Source organism: Anser brachyrhynchus, assembly GCF_964034855.1.
Source record: "Anser brachyrhynchus genome assembly, chromosome: 17".
NCBI lineage: Eukaryota > Metazoa > Chordata > Aves > Anseriformes > Anatidae > Anser > Anser brachyrhynchus.
The window spans coordinates 9,301,416-9,316,542 of NC_137710.1; the positions used below are offsets into that span (position 1 = coordinate 9,301,416).

The 15,127-nt window shown below is 45.9% G+C and overlaps 1 protein-coding gene and 1 long non-coding RNA gene across 8 annotated transcripts in view; one reads left to right on the forward strand and one right to left on the reverse strand.

Moving 5' to 3' along the window:
* YDJC (YdjC chitooligosaccharide deacetylase homolog) overlaps positions 1 to 15,127 on the forward strand; it is a 25,429-nt gene continuing 10,302 nt past the window's right edge. Inside the window, exons 1-4 of one of the 7 annotated variants that reach the window (XM_080559889.1) lie at positions 1 to 169; positions 270 to 378; positions 544 to 4,532; positions 6,653 to 6,825. In XM_080559889.1, the coding sequence (XP_080416015.1) occupies positions 6,668 to 6,825 (158 nt within the window). In that variant the 5' untranslated portion in view covers positions 1 to 169; positions 270 to 378; positions 544 to 4,532; positions 6,653 to 6,667. Of the gene's footprint in view, positions 4,533 to 4,585; positions 5,772 to 5,985; positions 6,249 to 6,273; positions 6,491 to 6,652; positions 6,826 to 15,127 lie in introns of those variants that run through there. The other 6 variants (XM_080559886.1, XM_080559887.1, XM_080559885.1 and 3 more) reach the window with 6 other exon arrangements.
* LOC308179547 overlaps positions 6,832 to 15,127 on the reverse strand; it is a 12,211-nt gene continuing 3,915 nt past the window's right edge. The window contains exons 3-4 of the long non-coding RNA XR_013940416.1: positions 10,791 to 13,228; positions 6,832 to 7,697 (exon numbers count right to left, since the gene is read on the reverse strand). This is a non-coding gene — a long non-coding RNA (uncharacterized lncRNA). The remainder of the gene's footprint in view (positions 7,698 to 10,790; positions 13,229 to 15,127) is intronic.

The following is a 15,127-nucleotide window of genomic DNA, read 5'->3' on the forward strand; positions in this document are numbered from 1 at the left end:
CTGGGTGACGGCCCCGGGCCCTGTGAGGAGACGGAGCTCTCACTCAGCGCCAGAGCCCGGGAAAAACGAACCGCTGCCCGGGTCTAGTCACTGCTGGGCTAAATGCTGTACAAGGAGCTAACGGTGACTCGTTAGCGTGTGGTGATTTCCTAGGATTTCAGCTGCCATGGTTGTCTCTCTGTGAAAGTCTTATAAAATAAAGAAGTTATTAGGAGCTATTCTGTACTAAAGAAAGCTGAACAAGTTAACACATGTCCCTCATTGCATAGGTTTGGAGGCTGCAGGTTGGCAAAGGACACACAGTCCCTTAGTTTTGCCTCAGGAATTGCTCGTATCGACCCATGTATCTCATCATGGACAGTCTGGTGTCAGTCTCAGGTAACGCTCCCAAGAATACAACAAATTTATAATTTATCAGGATTTTTACCTTAGCAGCACGGAAATACTTAGGTGGGCACCTGCCTTGGGACTTAACTCCTTGTAACAATTGGATTCTGTGTGAGCAACGGCAACAGAACTGCAACATCGCACTTTCTATTATAGGATGATTTAGAAAGCACATTCGCGTCCCTGGCTAGTGGAAACATCATACGATGCTCAGCTGACTCCTTATCACCTACACTGATCTGTGAGGCTTTTTCCTACCCATGTGATACCGCTCCCTTGAATGGTTAGTTTTCTTCATGCTGGCTCTGGCCTGTTTTATGTATCTATATCTACATCTCAGAAGAATCTCTGACTTAAATGTCAGGCCTGCATTAAGCAAACGTGACTCCTGAACCTAGTCACACAGGCATACATGTGCACATGAACACACACAGGTCCAGTGTGTTTTTCTGAGGACTAAAAGTTCATGGTCCCAGAAATATTTTTGTTTGCTCACAGAAACAAATAAAAACCCCACAGATTCGATAGTCAAATGCTATATTTCTTTGTCATTCTAATAAACCTTGTTCTTATAACTAAGACAAGAGCTCACATTTGCTGTTGTTGTTATAAATGGGGCAAAAACAGATGTCCGTAGTTGCCATTTTAGCCGTGGAAAATCAATAATATGGGGCTTTAGCTGGCACCTGTCTATCTTTCTGGGAGGTCACTCAGTCTCAGTGCATTTAGTGCCATTTACATGGTGCTCCCTACAATGCTTTTCAGTTGTACTTTAGAAACATAATTGGGTTAGAACGGTTGCCAACAAAGAACCCCATCAATGCCAAACACCCATGGCAATTAACAGCCACCTCACTGTGACAGAGCCCACTATTGTTTCTAGCAGACTGCTGTAAGCTGCAGGTAAATTTGCTATTGAAATTAAGTGAAGGTGCAGGTTGGTAATGGAAACGACAGCTTTTAAAAAAAAAATTGTTTATTTTAATAAAATCTCATCATGATTCTTTTTTATGCACACAAAATAATTCAACAACGCTGCAAAAGGGGATAATGTAGTATGTAACAAGAATGCTTTCTGCCTTCAGTCACTTAACTCTGCAGTCATTTTGCACATTTGATTTTCAAGGACTGAAAGCACCTACAATTTCCCCTCAGGTGCACTTCAAAGTATAACCTGCCCCTCCCTGATAGGCAAGTTTTAGTGGCAGGGCCAAATGCTTTCACTGCACAGGAACAGGAGATCTGTGGCACATGAAAACTGGCTAACTCAAAGAAGCATGTTATAGAAAAGGACTTTCCTTCTTTTTATATTGCCCTCTGTTAAACATGCTTTTGGTTTCTATTTATTTTGCATGACAAAAGCAGTGACTGACAACTAAGGTATCATAATAGGCATCTCCTGGGCTTGATCTACAACTGAAAAAGCACTGGTGTATCTTTGGATAGAGACAGCCCCCAGTTTATGGAGAACCTTGCAATAGTATTGTCTGGATTCTCTTTTGCATACTATCATTAATCTAAGACAAAATAAGGGCACAGTTCTGACCTTATTAAGACCTGGTGCAAAAATAAATGTGTGAGCTTTTCCATTGACTTTTCTCTGCATCTAGTCCTTTCACTGATGTCAGTGAGGACAAATTGTACTGAATTCAAGGGAGTAACAGTGGGGAATTAGGCCTGTAAACATTCCGTGGTTCTTTCTGTCTCCTTTCACCCCATGCTGATGAACTGACAGTTATAACCTTACTCCAGATTGAATATTTGTACCCATTGGCATGCCTTACAACAGAGCTCTTCTAACTGTGACCTCTAAGTACGACCTAAATAGAAATAGTAAGAAGTAGTAATAACAACAAAATGCTGTCATCCAGGGAGAAATCAAAATGGCAAAAAATGTGGCTTGCTAAAAATTTACAAATTACAGTTTATCATTTAGCCCATATTGTTTAAGGATTAGAGACCCAAAATCAGATATCCAGAAATTTGCATTCAGTAGATAAAAACAGATTGGAAGAATAAGCAAAGTAACTAAGAAGAAGTTATTTGACAAAATATATAGATATTTAAATTGAAGCATTTTTCATCTGGGGGAGAAGAGACAATGTTTTTTGACTGCTGTCTTCTGTTTCTAGACTATGAAGAATTGAGGACTTCCTTAAAAGTTCTGCAGAGTCCTGGCAGTCTGTGTCTGGTAACAGTCAGCATCTTTCAACTACTCTCCAGAACAATGCTTGTCCTTCAAGATGGGATCTCTCCTCATAACTCCCAATGAATTATTTTCTGTGTCCATTCTGTGTCCAGCTGAGATTTTCCAGGATGCTTTCAGTGATGCTGAGAGATGAAAAGGATTGCTGTAAGTGATCTGACAGATTCAATTCCACGTGTAGTAATGTTACGGAGAAGCAGGAATGGGCTGACTTTACATTATCTCAAACTCAGTCAGAAATCACTGATGCTGTAGCTTAGGTCACACTCAAATATTAATTTTTACTCCACATTAGACACACTGAAGGAAAATCAGCAGCAGAGAGAAAATAACCCTCTGAAAAAAATGGGAAAGTGTCTCCCTACATCTAAACATAGCCTCGATGAATACCAAAAACCTCCTGTCTGGGTCAGAGGATTTGAGATTGACACTTGAGCAATACCCGGTAATTTAATGCAAGTGTAAAGTTAATAATAAGGTCATGGGGGCAAATCTCGCCTTTCACTTTGTGCCCCCTTGCTAGCACTGTGCACGTTGTGAGGAATCCACTTAAATCTGTACTTCTGTAAATTCAAATGATTTCAGAAGGGAGAGGGAAGGTGACTGATACACCACCACGTGTTATAGCGTAAGGAAACCTTTGTACTCTTAGCAGATGTACCCTAGAATTTGGGGATTTCATCCCTTTTGATGCAAGAACCCCTAGGTATTTTTCTAGGGGAGATGTGGCTGTGCACTGCTCCTCCCGTTGTTTCTGAGCTGGGGGTGGCAGAGCAAGAACTGGAGCTGAAGCGACCCTGCTTGGTCCTGCAGCAAGCTAAGGCTGAACCCTCAGACCCCCACACCACCAGGACAGCCCCCTCAGTGAGAGGACTGCTCAGCAGCCGGCTCCCCAGCCCCCACCTGACCGCTCCCCTCAGTTACACCGCCACACAACCCCGACCCCTCGCCACAAAATGGCGCCCACGTGCCCGGTCCGCGCCTCCCCGCGCCCACTGTCGGAACTGGCCCGGGAACTGCGCAAGCGCAGCGGCCGCCCCGCCGCGGGGCACGCCGGGAGTTGTAGTGTGGGCGGGCGCCGCCGCGGGACAGGCGGGGGCCTCACCTCAGCGGGTCTGCGCCTTCGCTGAGGGAACTGGCTGCAGGGTGCGGCCCTTCAGCTCTGCCCTGGTCCGTCACGGCGTAGAAATGTCCTCAAAGACCGGGGAAACCTGCTTTTCTGTCCCATCCAGTTCTGTGAATTTTATGAAATCTGGACTGGAGTCCAGCTCTCCTCAGCATTACGACCCTTTTGCTCCTGTTCAGGTTTACTCAGCGCGGGTATTGAGTTACAGCTAACAAACACATGCCCCTACAAACACTCCTGCGTGCCACCTACCTCACCCTTTCTGAGCGCCCACTCCATCTCTTTTCCCATCTGCATCTTTTTTTCCTCTGAAAACAGATCAAAGGATTGAAAAGGCTTTAATTTGAACATTGATACCCTGAGTTCCAAGATTTTGTAAATCTTCAAGACTGGGGAAGAGAAAAAAAAAGTTAAAATTCATTTAAAAAGTGGATGAGAAAAAAGAAGTTAATGTTCTTTCATTTAAAAAGTGGATTTTACTTCATCTCATTCAAACACCTTGTCTTTTACAATTCACACTTTCAACAAAATTTCTTGCTCAAGGAAAAGACAAATGAAGTCCGACTGTGCTACCATTGTAATCCCAAATGAACTAACTCGCTGCAGCTGAGGGAACAAGAAAAGCAACATACATTTTCTGTGTCAACAGACAGTTTATTGGAAGCATTTGCTTTTAGGAAATGCTTACAGGAAACCTCTAAATCTGCTACTGAATAACTGGAAGTTCAGGAAAGAAATGCAAGCTGAAAACCAGTGAAGCTTCATGACTTGAGGATGGAGAAAGCTCTTGCTGGCTTCTGTGACTAAGATAAGGTTGGGCTATTTATTTATTTATTTATTTATTTGAGTAAGCTGGAAGATGCAGCTTGGGCTTTGTACATGCTTTGGCTTATGCAGTTCCACCAGAAATGCTGGCCAATATTCTAATTTGTGACTTTAATGAAGAGGAGAGAGTAGCCAGAGAAAGCCTGCCTTGCCTTTCAGCTCCAGGTTGATTTTGTAAGAGGCTTTCCTCCAGACTACACAGAGAGTAGGATGCAAAGGCTATTTTGGCAGCCTGCAAGGGTGTGCATTCTGCAGAGAAAACATGGTGCTGGGGGCTGAGGGGGATGTGGCACTGTGGCAAGATTTGCTTGCTGTGTTTGCTTCCAGTCACAGGAAGGAGAGCTGGATAAACAGGAATAAAATCAGAAAATAAAAGCCTCCAGGGATTGCATGCAATATTTAAGAAGGATGTTACTGTTAATAGCATTAAACACACACTAAGATTAAGAAGGCTGGGAAGCCAAGCTTTGTCTAAGATTCTTATGTAGCATCTCTCACCTGTGCAGAGGCAAGCAGCATTGACAGTACTAGAAAGAGGCAAACCAAAACCCAAGGGTTTGCATTGGCAAAGGCAGGATGTACTTGTTTTTCATTCATGACATTACTTCAGAGACATGCTGACTTAATCCGTTATAGTAATAGCCTTCATCAGTAAATGAAGCCTTGAGGGAATGTGAGGTTCACGTCCCAGAAGAGGAAGCAAGCAGCAGTTGCACAAATATCCGCTCTGAAATGCCAAGGGCACTGGAAACCCCTACCGAGCATCAAAAACTCATCTGTAACAGAAGCATACAATGTGAAATCATGGAAATACTCATAGGTATAGCCAGAATGACGATTTAGCAAGTTCTCTAATGCATTTTAGCATGTTTTTGTTTGGTTTGGTTTTAATTTAATTCCATATAATTTTTTGATGAGAAAAGGGTCACTAAGGGGACAGAGGCTGTCTCCAGCTCTCACTGAGTTTTCCTCTAGTTAGTGTTCATTTACATGCTGGGGAAGTGTAAGCTTTCTGAACTATCATTCCATTTCCAGCGCTTTCTGAACCATCATTCTCTCCCTGCCCAAGCATCAGTTTGTTATTTTTCCTGTGACAGTAGGAGTGGCCAGGTATGTGGGGCTAACATTACAGACCGAGAAGGGGCGTGTTTCTGCTTTGGTGGAACTTAAAGTTCTCCTTCCACAGGCAAACCCGCAGGTTGGCATCTCCCCCACAAAATCTCGAAGGTACTCAGCGCTTTCGCTTTCACTCTGGCAGATCAAGACTAATTCCTGAAGGAGCCAGGGGGTGTAACGGAGCCAATCTCTCAGGCCTCCTGCAGCCGCAGGCCTCATTTTTCTCTCAGGAGCCTGCAGCAGCGCGGCCGGGTCCCCGCGCGCGGGCGGGGCGGGGCAGGGCAGGGCAGGGCCAGGCCAGCCTCGCCTCACCGGGCCCAGGCCGCGCTGCAGGCCGCGGCCGCCAGGGGCCGCCGGTGGGGCGGTGCTGCCGGCTGAGGGGACCCGGCCGGCTGAGGGGGGACCCGGTGCTACCGGCCGGCTCCCCGCTGGGGCTGCCCGGCGGTACCGGGGGTGTGCGAGGGGATGCGCGGCGGGGCGGCGCGGGCCGAGCTCCGCCGCCGGAGCCAGCGGCCCCCCGGGACGGCGGAGGCGACCGGGACCCGCACCTGGCGGCGGCCCTGGGCACGGGAGCGGGCAGGAGAGGAGGTACGCACCGCCCCGCACCGCCAGGGGGGCGGCCGGGACCACCTTCCCCCTGCAGGGCCCGAGCCCGGGGCCGCGCCTCGCCTCTTGCCCCCCCGGGGCCGCCGGGGACCGGCGATGCAGCGCCCCGGGAGCTCTGCCCTCGTGCCCTGTTACTCCGGGCCCTGCAGGCCGGGGTGCGCCGGGAGGGAAAGGAATTTGGCCCCTGGCGCACCCTCGGTGCATTCAGGCAGCCAGGCGCACAGGTACGGCCGCACGCAGCTCCAGCCGCCGGGCAGGCGGAGGTGAAGCAGGAGGAGTTAGCCACGAGCTGAGTCACGACGGGGGCTGCCCCCGCCGAGCGTCTTTTCCTGCTTGCCCGTGATCTGCTGGCTGAGCTGATTTTGCCTCCTTTCCTTTTTTGCTAGGGATGACCTCTAAGGATGTTTCAGGTGAAGCTCATAGTAACCGGAGATGACTTTGGCTATTGTCCTCGGAGAAACCAAGGCATTGTGGACTGTTTCCTGGCTGGAGCGGTATCTAACGTGTCTCTGCTAGTCAACGGAAGTGCTGCAGCAGATGCAGCCAAGCTGGCAAGGAGGTAAGCTACTTTCTTTAGCTCCTTTGTGGACAGCCTCCTCAGGCTATCCAAGGAAAGCTGAGCCTGTGAACTGTAGTATATTGTAGCCCTAGTGTAAACACTGTACCATAACCTGGATTGGTATAAGAAAACTGGATTACAGGCATCTTTAGTAAGACTCTTCATACCAAAACCACCAACCTACAAGTCATACCCAAAGTGGCTTTTCCTCTGGTGTTAGCTACTGCACTGCCCATTTTGTTATGGTGATAGAAGGCCAGTTACACAATTTGACTGGTACAGTTTGGGTTGTTGAATTTTCTTTTCCCACGCTTCTAAAAGATGTACCGTCAGAATGAAAGTCCACACTATCCTGCCAGACTAAACTGCTACCCCTAAAACTATTGAGGCATAAAAGCATAAATCTTTAAACCTAATCTAATTTGATTAATTTCAGCCAGGCTGAACACAGAGTTGGCCAGATTCTTTTTGGAATCCGGAAGTACTATTGTTCTGCAAAGGCTCAACTAAAAAGCTGGGCAGTGGAAAACTCAACTTTTTCAACCAAAAAAACTTTTTAAAAAACACATCAACATTTCTATTTATTCTAGACTTGATAAATCCATTTGTAAAACAAACAAGCAAAAAACCTTCAAGCATAAAGAGAGATGATACCTCATACCTGTCTTGTACCTACCACTTTTGCTCCTTCACGAACTTTTCAGAGGTTTCTGGCATGGTTTGCTCCGTAGCAAATCAAATGGCATGCATCGTTCTCATGGACTAGCCCAGCAAATCCTTTAACAGGAAGCATTACTTCTATTTAGAAGGTAAAACCCAGCTAATACTATTGTTCCGGGAAGAGGGGGGGCACTTTGAAGCTGGAGCACATTCTGAAAAAAAAGAAGAGTAGGGCTGAAAAAAGTGAGGAAACAAACTGTAATGGGACTAGATAAACTGAGACCTTATGCTTTACATATATGGCTCCGGCAAGGGACGGTTTCATGGGAGTCATGCTGTCCTTGTTCTCCTGGAACACTTCTCCCTGATTTAATTGTACTTTTAGAGGTACTGAGAAATTGCCTGCAGCTTCCCTGGTGAAAATGAATAGTGAAGATGTAGTGCAGGAAAGTCAGGGTGCGGTGTTAGTGGCAAATTGGTCTTCTGTTAAAAAGGCTAGAAATGACACAAACATTGAGAGGGAACCACTCCTGGGTTGATAAGGGGAAAGGCAGCAGGGTAGGCACAACACTGCTGAGGTGTCTAAAATCCTGTTAGTAAAACAAATTAAATGTGAAATGAGGAGGTGAAGGCAGCACTTCTCTCAGACTTGCAGGCACCATGAAACCCTTTAAGCCCAAAAGCTGTGGTAATGTTGTCTGCTATTTTAGCTGTGGTCTTTAGCAGGCTTTTAAATATAGAATCCACCTGGCCTCATTTCCATAGCCAGAAAGTAGGCTGTACAGTTAGAGGTTTAAAAAGCATCTTTGAATCCAGGTCATGACACTTGTGCTGACAGCTGATAAGGGTATGAAAAGCCAGGTTGGAGGGTTGGTGACAGCAGAAGCTGCTCAACCTGCTGCTGCAATTTTCCTTTTTTAGGGGTGGTTTTGAATTGTATGTGTGAACAAAATGGATTAAAATCTATTTCTGAGAATATAATCTGGGTGACTTTGGGAACATCTGTTAGCACTGACTATCAGCAACCCACATTCTACAATTCCTCATTTGTGAGTAACTCACCGCAGCTGTATTCAGTCCTACCCACGCACTGGAGAAATATTTGCAGGTGTAGGACAAAGGATTTGTCTAATGCAAAACCTCAATTCAGGTGCTGCTAATATACATGTACTAAATTGGCATCTGAACATGTAAAACTCGTGTCACCCCTAAGATATATATGTTCCCATAACGCAAAGATTTGCGCAAAGTTTTGTAGACACGGATGTCTAATAGGTTGGACTTCCAAAAAATGTCATTGAATCCTCATCTTGTGGTGCTATGATGAAAGGCAAACAGGAGTGGGAAAGTATCGCTGTTGCTTTACTGCCTTGTCACTGTATTGCCTCTTCCCCTGCTTGATGTTGTCTCCTATCCCACTGTGAATGATGACGCTTTGCAGCATTTTATGTTTTATGGGATGAAAATCTGCCCTGTTTTCCCCCCCCATGTTTGCCTTCCCCTACAGACACCCTGCTAAGCAAGTACCATGCACACACACACATATACATACATGCTCAGCTCCACAGGAGAGCTTTCAGCCTGCAACTACACAGTGGCGTAAACTGGGAGGCTGGATCTATTACCAGTTGAAAAAAGGCTTGAAGCAAGCAGCTTCTGCTTTCTTGGGGTGTATTCCACTGTTGTGGGATTTGATCTTGTGCGCTCATGGTGCCAGACTGCTGGTGTTTCTGCGACTTGTGGAGATCATCTGCGTGCTTCTTGGTTAACTATGTCCTGGTTGCTTGTCACTGAAGGTCTTGAGCTCTCCTCACCTGGTCTGCAGTTAATTGCATGCATGCAAAGCTAATTAGTAACAAAAAAGCTTTTCTTGGAGGCTAGTCACTCTTAAGCACCTTATGCTGTCCTGCAATGTTAGGACTCACCATCCTTCAGAAACACAGCTCTTCTGGAATTTCATTCTTCCCTTCATTTTCACAATAACTCTGTAGGCTTCTGGGTATACCATCTGTTGTCCTGTGCTTTCATTAGAAGAGTTGGCAGAAATGTAACTGTAGTCAGCAGCTGTTTGTACCAGCTCTAACACAAACTAATTGCAAAGCAGCAGAACCAAGCAGTAAATAATATACCTTCCATCACATTCAGGCTCTGGATTTGGGGGTTTTCACATTCACTTTCACAACTGGGCCAAAAGAAAGGGCCCACTCACTTCAGGCAAAAGAGTAGTTTCAGCAGAGGCCTGATTCATCATCAGATGACAAACCTATTGACAGCAATTGCTAGAGCAGTGCGTAACCAGAGCAGCAGAAGGGAGAACAGATTTCTATTGTTGATTTATCTTTTTTCCAGTGACTCAAAAGTTTTCTCTTTATGAGGCATAAGGCAACATGATATCCTGGTTATCCAAAAAGGTAATCGTAATTGTGTATTTATCAAGCCCCACCTTGAAGTCTGACGGTCTTCTTGGTGCTTCTAGAACCTTTCCCAGAGATCGGAAGAGTTTTGTGAACTGAACAGATCTCTTCATTTTTCTTTAGAAACAAATATGGAGATGGCAGGAACACAGAGACCTATGAGTGTTTGCTGCCTTACTTTTCCCCCTTTTTTATCACTCAGCTCAGCTGTGACTGTTAGGCCTCTTTTCCCATTTTCTAGGTGATTATATCCAAAACACTTGATAAAGAGTGGCATGTTTTAGAACACAACCTCAGTCTTCTTTTTTTTTCCTTTCTGTTAAATGCTGAACATCAACTACACAAAAGCTGAAGCCCCTACAACGTCTGGGTACATTTAACAGAAGAATCTAACAAAACCACATTTAATTGCTGTCTATGTTTTCACTTCCTTTCCCATCAACACTAATTGCAAAATGTGTGTGTAAATTGTGACTTAATTCTGACCCTCCCAGTTGGCATCTGACTAATCTAGAAGTCTCTCATGCTTTCTCATCATCCTTATATCTGACTGTTAATCACACAGCAGACAGCCGAACTGTGTTTGGATTAGGGTTAGCATGCTGAGACCTTAAACTAGAGACCCAGATCAAATTAACTCCACTGGCAACAGCACTTTTGCTGATGTAAGGTTATGGACATTAAACCTAAAGCCGATACAAAGATGTAACTGAAAAGAAAGTCAGTTCTAAACACTGTTATAGTATTGGTTCTTAATACAACAGAGACTTTGGAGTGCTTCTCCCACCAAGAATAAATCCTTAGCAGTAATGGAGCAAGACGAGATACAGTTAGATAAAACACATTTTGCTATAGAGTGAAAGTGGGGGAAAAAAGTATGCAAATACCCACCTGAAGAAACTAAGATGTGCCCTTCTTTGCACGGAGCACAGCCTTGCTTTGACTGGATTCAGACACTTGGACATTTACTGAAGCAGGATGTCTGGATAAAGATATTTACATGGGGCTCTTAATTGCATCACACTTGGGCTGAAAGCCGATGAGCCAGTAACAGATAAGGATACAACCAGGATGTTGAAGGTGGGATCTATTTACCCATCAAGGAAAAGAGTAAGTGCCATGCTTATCCCAGAGTATGCAGCCTTGAGTGAAACAATTGTCAAGGTCTGGGCCTGGGGAAATCACACCATTTCCACAGCTATTGCAGCTGCTCACAGAAACACAGGGACTGCACAGAGTCCACTCTGTGGCCAGGCAGGAGCCAGGGCACTGTAGTCATCCACCAAGCTCAGAAACGTGCAGCAATGCTGGCAGCATTATAAGGCGTGCCTCAGTACAGTGACACAGTCTCTGGGGACCCTTTACTGCTAAGGGTATGAATGAGCAGGGATTGCAATTGCACAAAAGCCCATTGCCTCAGCAGAGCCATTTGTTCAGAGCACTCGTGTGGCAAAACAAGCAACTACTTGAAAAGGAAGCAGTTTAGCCGATTGTATTTCCTCTATTTGATAGCTGGGCTGGGTGTGTTGACTGAGAAATCTTTCCAGACTTAATTCCTTGTTGCCTCTTAGAGCATTTGTTGCAAGGGTATCTCCTTTCTTTCCCCCCCTCTACAGGGGATGCAGAGCTGGACTTGTTTTGACTACCAAATTTTTCTCAATGGAAACAGCTCACTAATGGACTAGCCTTAGTGGCTGCAGAAGCTACTGGCTTGAAACTCCTCTCAGCAAGGTCACAGACCCCAGTCCAACACTCCTGATGCTGTAGAAGCATGAATATGCATTTATAAACATTGTCCTTTGGGTTCATCAGGATGGAATTAAACCCTTGTGCTAAATTCACTTAACATCTGTGCATTCTCCAGGGCAGTGGGAGTGCAAACACCTAGAAATGCACCCCTCCAAAAAGATTGTGGAAGGGTCATTGCTGCTTAAAACAACCACCAACACGAGTTAAGAGAGACCAAGCAGTTGCCTCAGCTTCATTTTGTGTTGGCAGTAGTAGCTGTTAACTGCAGCTCTTTTATTGCAGAAACTGGTGCTTGAAATTTGGTGCCAATTGTTTTGAATTGTTTCTTGGGTTGAGCAGTTACATTCGGCTGGTAACGAGCAGCAGTGCTCATCCTGTCCCATCTATAAGGGAAGTCTGAGGCAGACATTCAGGTATGAGGACAAGCCCCCAACAGCTGAGCTCTGGTCCCAGTATGGCATCAGAAGCCGAGCAGCTTGAGCTCTTGTCTCTGCTTCAATATTTCAGTTACTGCCTTTGAAAAGATCTGGGCAACTATCAAGTACGTTTGTGTCGAGGAAACAATTACCTGCCCACTGCTGAAAATGGGGCACTTCCAGGGTGTTCTTCTAACTTTTCACCATGACTTTCTTCCAATGCCACATGCCTTGGCATTGCTCTTTGGTTGCAGAAGCTACATTTCACTGCTGAGAGGCACTTGAAAGAATTGGTCCAGTGTTTGTAAGAGTAGAAGAGAGCCTGCAGAATAGGTCTAAAAGGCCAAGCCTCTGGTCAGGACAGAGCATTACTGGAGCCCCAGTTTCCTGAGGCACAGCCCAGCGGTTACCATGATGCTTGAAGTTTTGCTCATGTTTTCATCCTTTTACTTAGGGCTTCAGATACTTGTGCAGTGTCAGACAGTTAGGAGCACTCAGCTGCAGGGCATTTGGTACTGATTAGGAGCAGCACCTGGCTCATTGCATCCAGAGGACATGCACTTATTTAGCTACAGGGAAATGCTAGCTAGCAGCAGTGTGCCCACCGTGTTGTCCACCTTCTCACATCCTTAGAGCTCTCCTGGCTTGCTTGCTTCTGTACATCTCCCACAGATGAATACTCCCAAAGAAGTTTCTCGTGTGCAGTGTTTCGAGTTTTGGTTTCAGTGCCTTTATCCCAGAGCTATTAAATGCTAACAGTTCCTCTTTAGATGCCTCAATGTGGACAGTCTGTCAGACCAGCCAGGACTAACTCCAGGAGAAAACTATTAAGATACTCAGCTGGTGTTAGCCAAAGCTCTGAAACACGCTCTAAAGTTACCGAGAGAGGCTCTCCTTACAGCGAGAACAAGGCCAGCTCTCTGCACTTCCACATTCTGCACATTCCCCAGCTCTGGGGCTTGTTTCAGCTCAGGCAGAGGAGCGGCTCTAATGTTATGCAGTGCAGTGCTTGGCTCCTCGGTGTCCCACACCTGTCAGAGGGGCTTGCCTTTTCCTGGAGATAGCTTCACTCACAGCATTTGAGGCATTGCACAATTGGAGGTAGTTCATTTGATGCCCCTGGGAGACAGCCCTGGGAAGCCCAGCTGTTCATTTCTGGCCCTCCTGCAACACATGAGAAGACAAGTGCTCAACAAGAGAAGTCCTCCATCTGCTGATTCACGGTAACACATAAGTCCTTTTCTTGTCGATAGCAGTGGCTGTGATGCAAGTAGTGCTATCAGCTGACGTAGTCAGAGCTTCCCAGAGACACGGTAACGAATCTGCAGTGGGTTTCTAGAAGGACAAGCTCCCCATCTGCCTTTGGGCTCATGCAAGGTACACATCAGGTGACAGGAGGGAAGGGATGCCCTCTGCCACAGCTCCTCTTCTGCACTGTAGCTGCCTCCTGCCCTGCCATCGGCTGCCTGTGAGCTTCTCAGCAGAATGCTTAATGGCCCCCGCTCCCAGTGACAGCATCTTCCAGTAATAACTTGGACACAACCACTCTAACTCCTTGCATATGCTCAGGCCCCTGGTGTGAAAACCAGATGGTCAATTATACTACCAGGTCCTGCTGCAGAGAAATCACCAAATCAGAGGAGTCTGAGGACCTTTTCCTCCACAAGCTGTTTTGCTCCAATAAGCAGACATTCAAACTCCCTCATCACACAGTGGACTGCAGAGGCATGGACTCATTTTGTTTCACAGAGCTGTCCGTACAACGTAACACTTAAATCTGTGAGGAGGAGCAGTACCTAGCAACAGATTACACCATCCACCTGGAGCACAAGACACGGAGGAGCCAGGAAGAAAGAATTTCAGTCCTGCAAGGACTAAAGCCTTAAAACCTGAAGGAGCTAAATGATTCTGACATGGTCTAATCCATCCACAATCCTTCTGCCCCCTGTAACTTGGTACTTCACTAACCAGCTTCAGGGCAGCAGACAGAAGGGGGAGATTTGGTTTTCCACCAGCCCTTTGCCTTGTCTTGGAGAAAGTTCATGGTAGTCCATCCATCCCAGGGGCACCTCTGTAGGTTTTCACATTTCCCTTATGCAACCAGAACACCATGGAGTGTTTCCATGAAAGTACTCCAAAGTTTAGCACCCTTCAGCCATCCTGTTTCCATTACCACTCCAGAGAAATCTGTTCCAAGAACAGGACTGGAAGCAAACACTGCATCCAGAGATCTGTCCACCCGTAGGCATTTGGAATTACTGCAGAGCTCCTCAGAGGACCCTGGGAGCTCATGTCTAAACAGGAACCAATTTATGATAATACAGAACTTGGAGTTAGAGCTGGAACAGGACAGCTTTCCTGTCCCATAACACTTCAACAGGCATTTCCACATTGAGATGAAAGAGATATCTGACTTGGAATAGCTCTGGGGGAAGGTCAGTTATTTGTAAGCCGGGTGTTAAAATTCCTGCCTTGTTTGTCATTTGTATCTTAGGAAGGAGTTTGTGATGATCCACATCTCCTGTTGGAACTGTTCTGTTTTGCAGATACATATCCTTTGGGCCACAGACTTGATGTAGTCTGCCACAGTCTGATGAGTCTTAAAACCCTGAACCAGAAAGGTCCCTCTTCCATGAATGCCTCTTTGTGTGTGGAGAAACTTATATCAACACTTATATCAACACAAGGGAAAATTAGCTCCTAGACTGGATAAGAAATTTTCTCATTAAAACTTCTTGTCCAAACTTGAGTATTCTCTGAAGTGTATCTGTTTCAGCTTCATCTGAAACCACCCTCTCTCTCTCTCAAGACAGCAGGGATAGAAGGGAAGTTGGCTGACCAAAGAACTTGAGTTTTCCTAAATGGGTGTTGCTTTTGCTTCCCTCCTTGTAGTACAAGCACTACAACAGGGACAGACCATGTCCTGTCTTAGCAGCTCCATGCAGAAGTTCCAGGAAGGATTTAAACCATAGACTGTTGCCTTGAAGTTAACTTGGCACCACAGCTCAGGCTGGACAGCACAGAAGGGGCACAGCACTTCAGCTAGAGGGTGTCTTGGGAGAA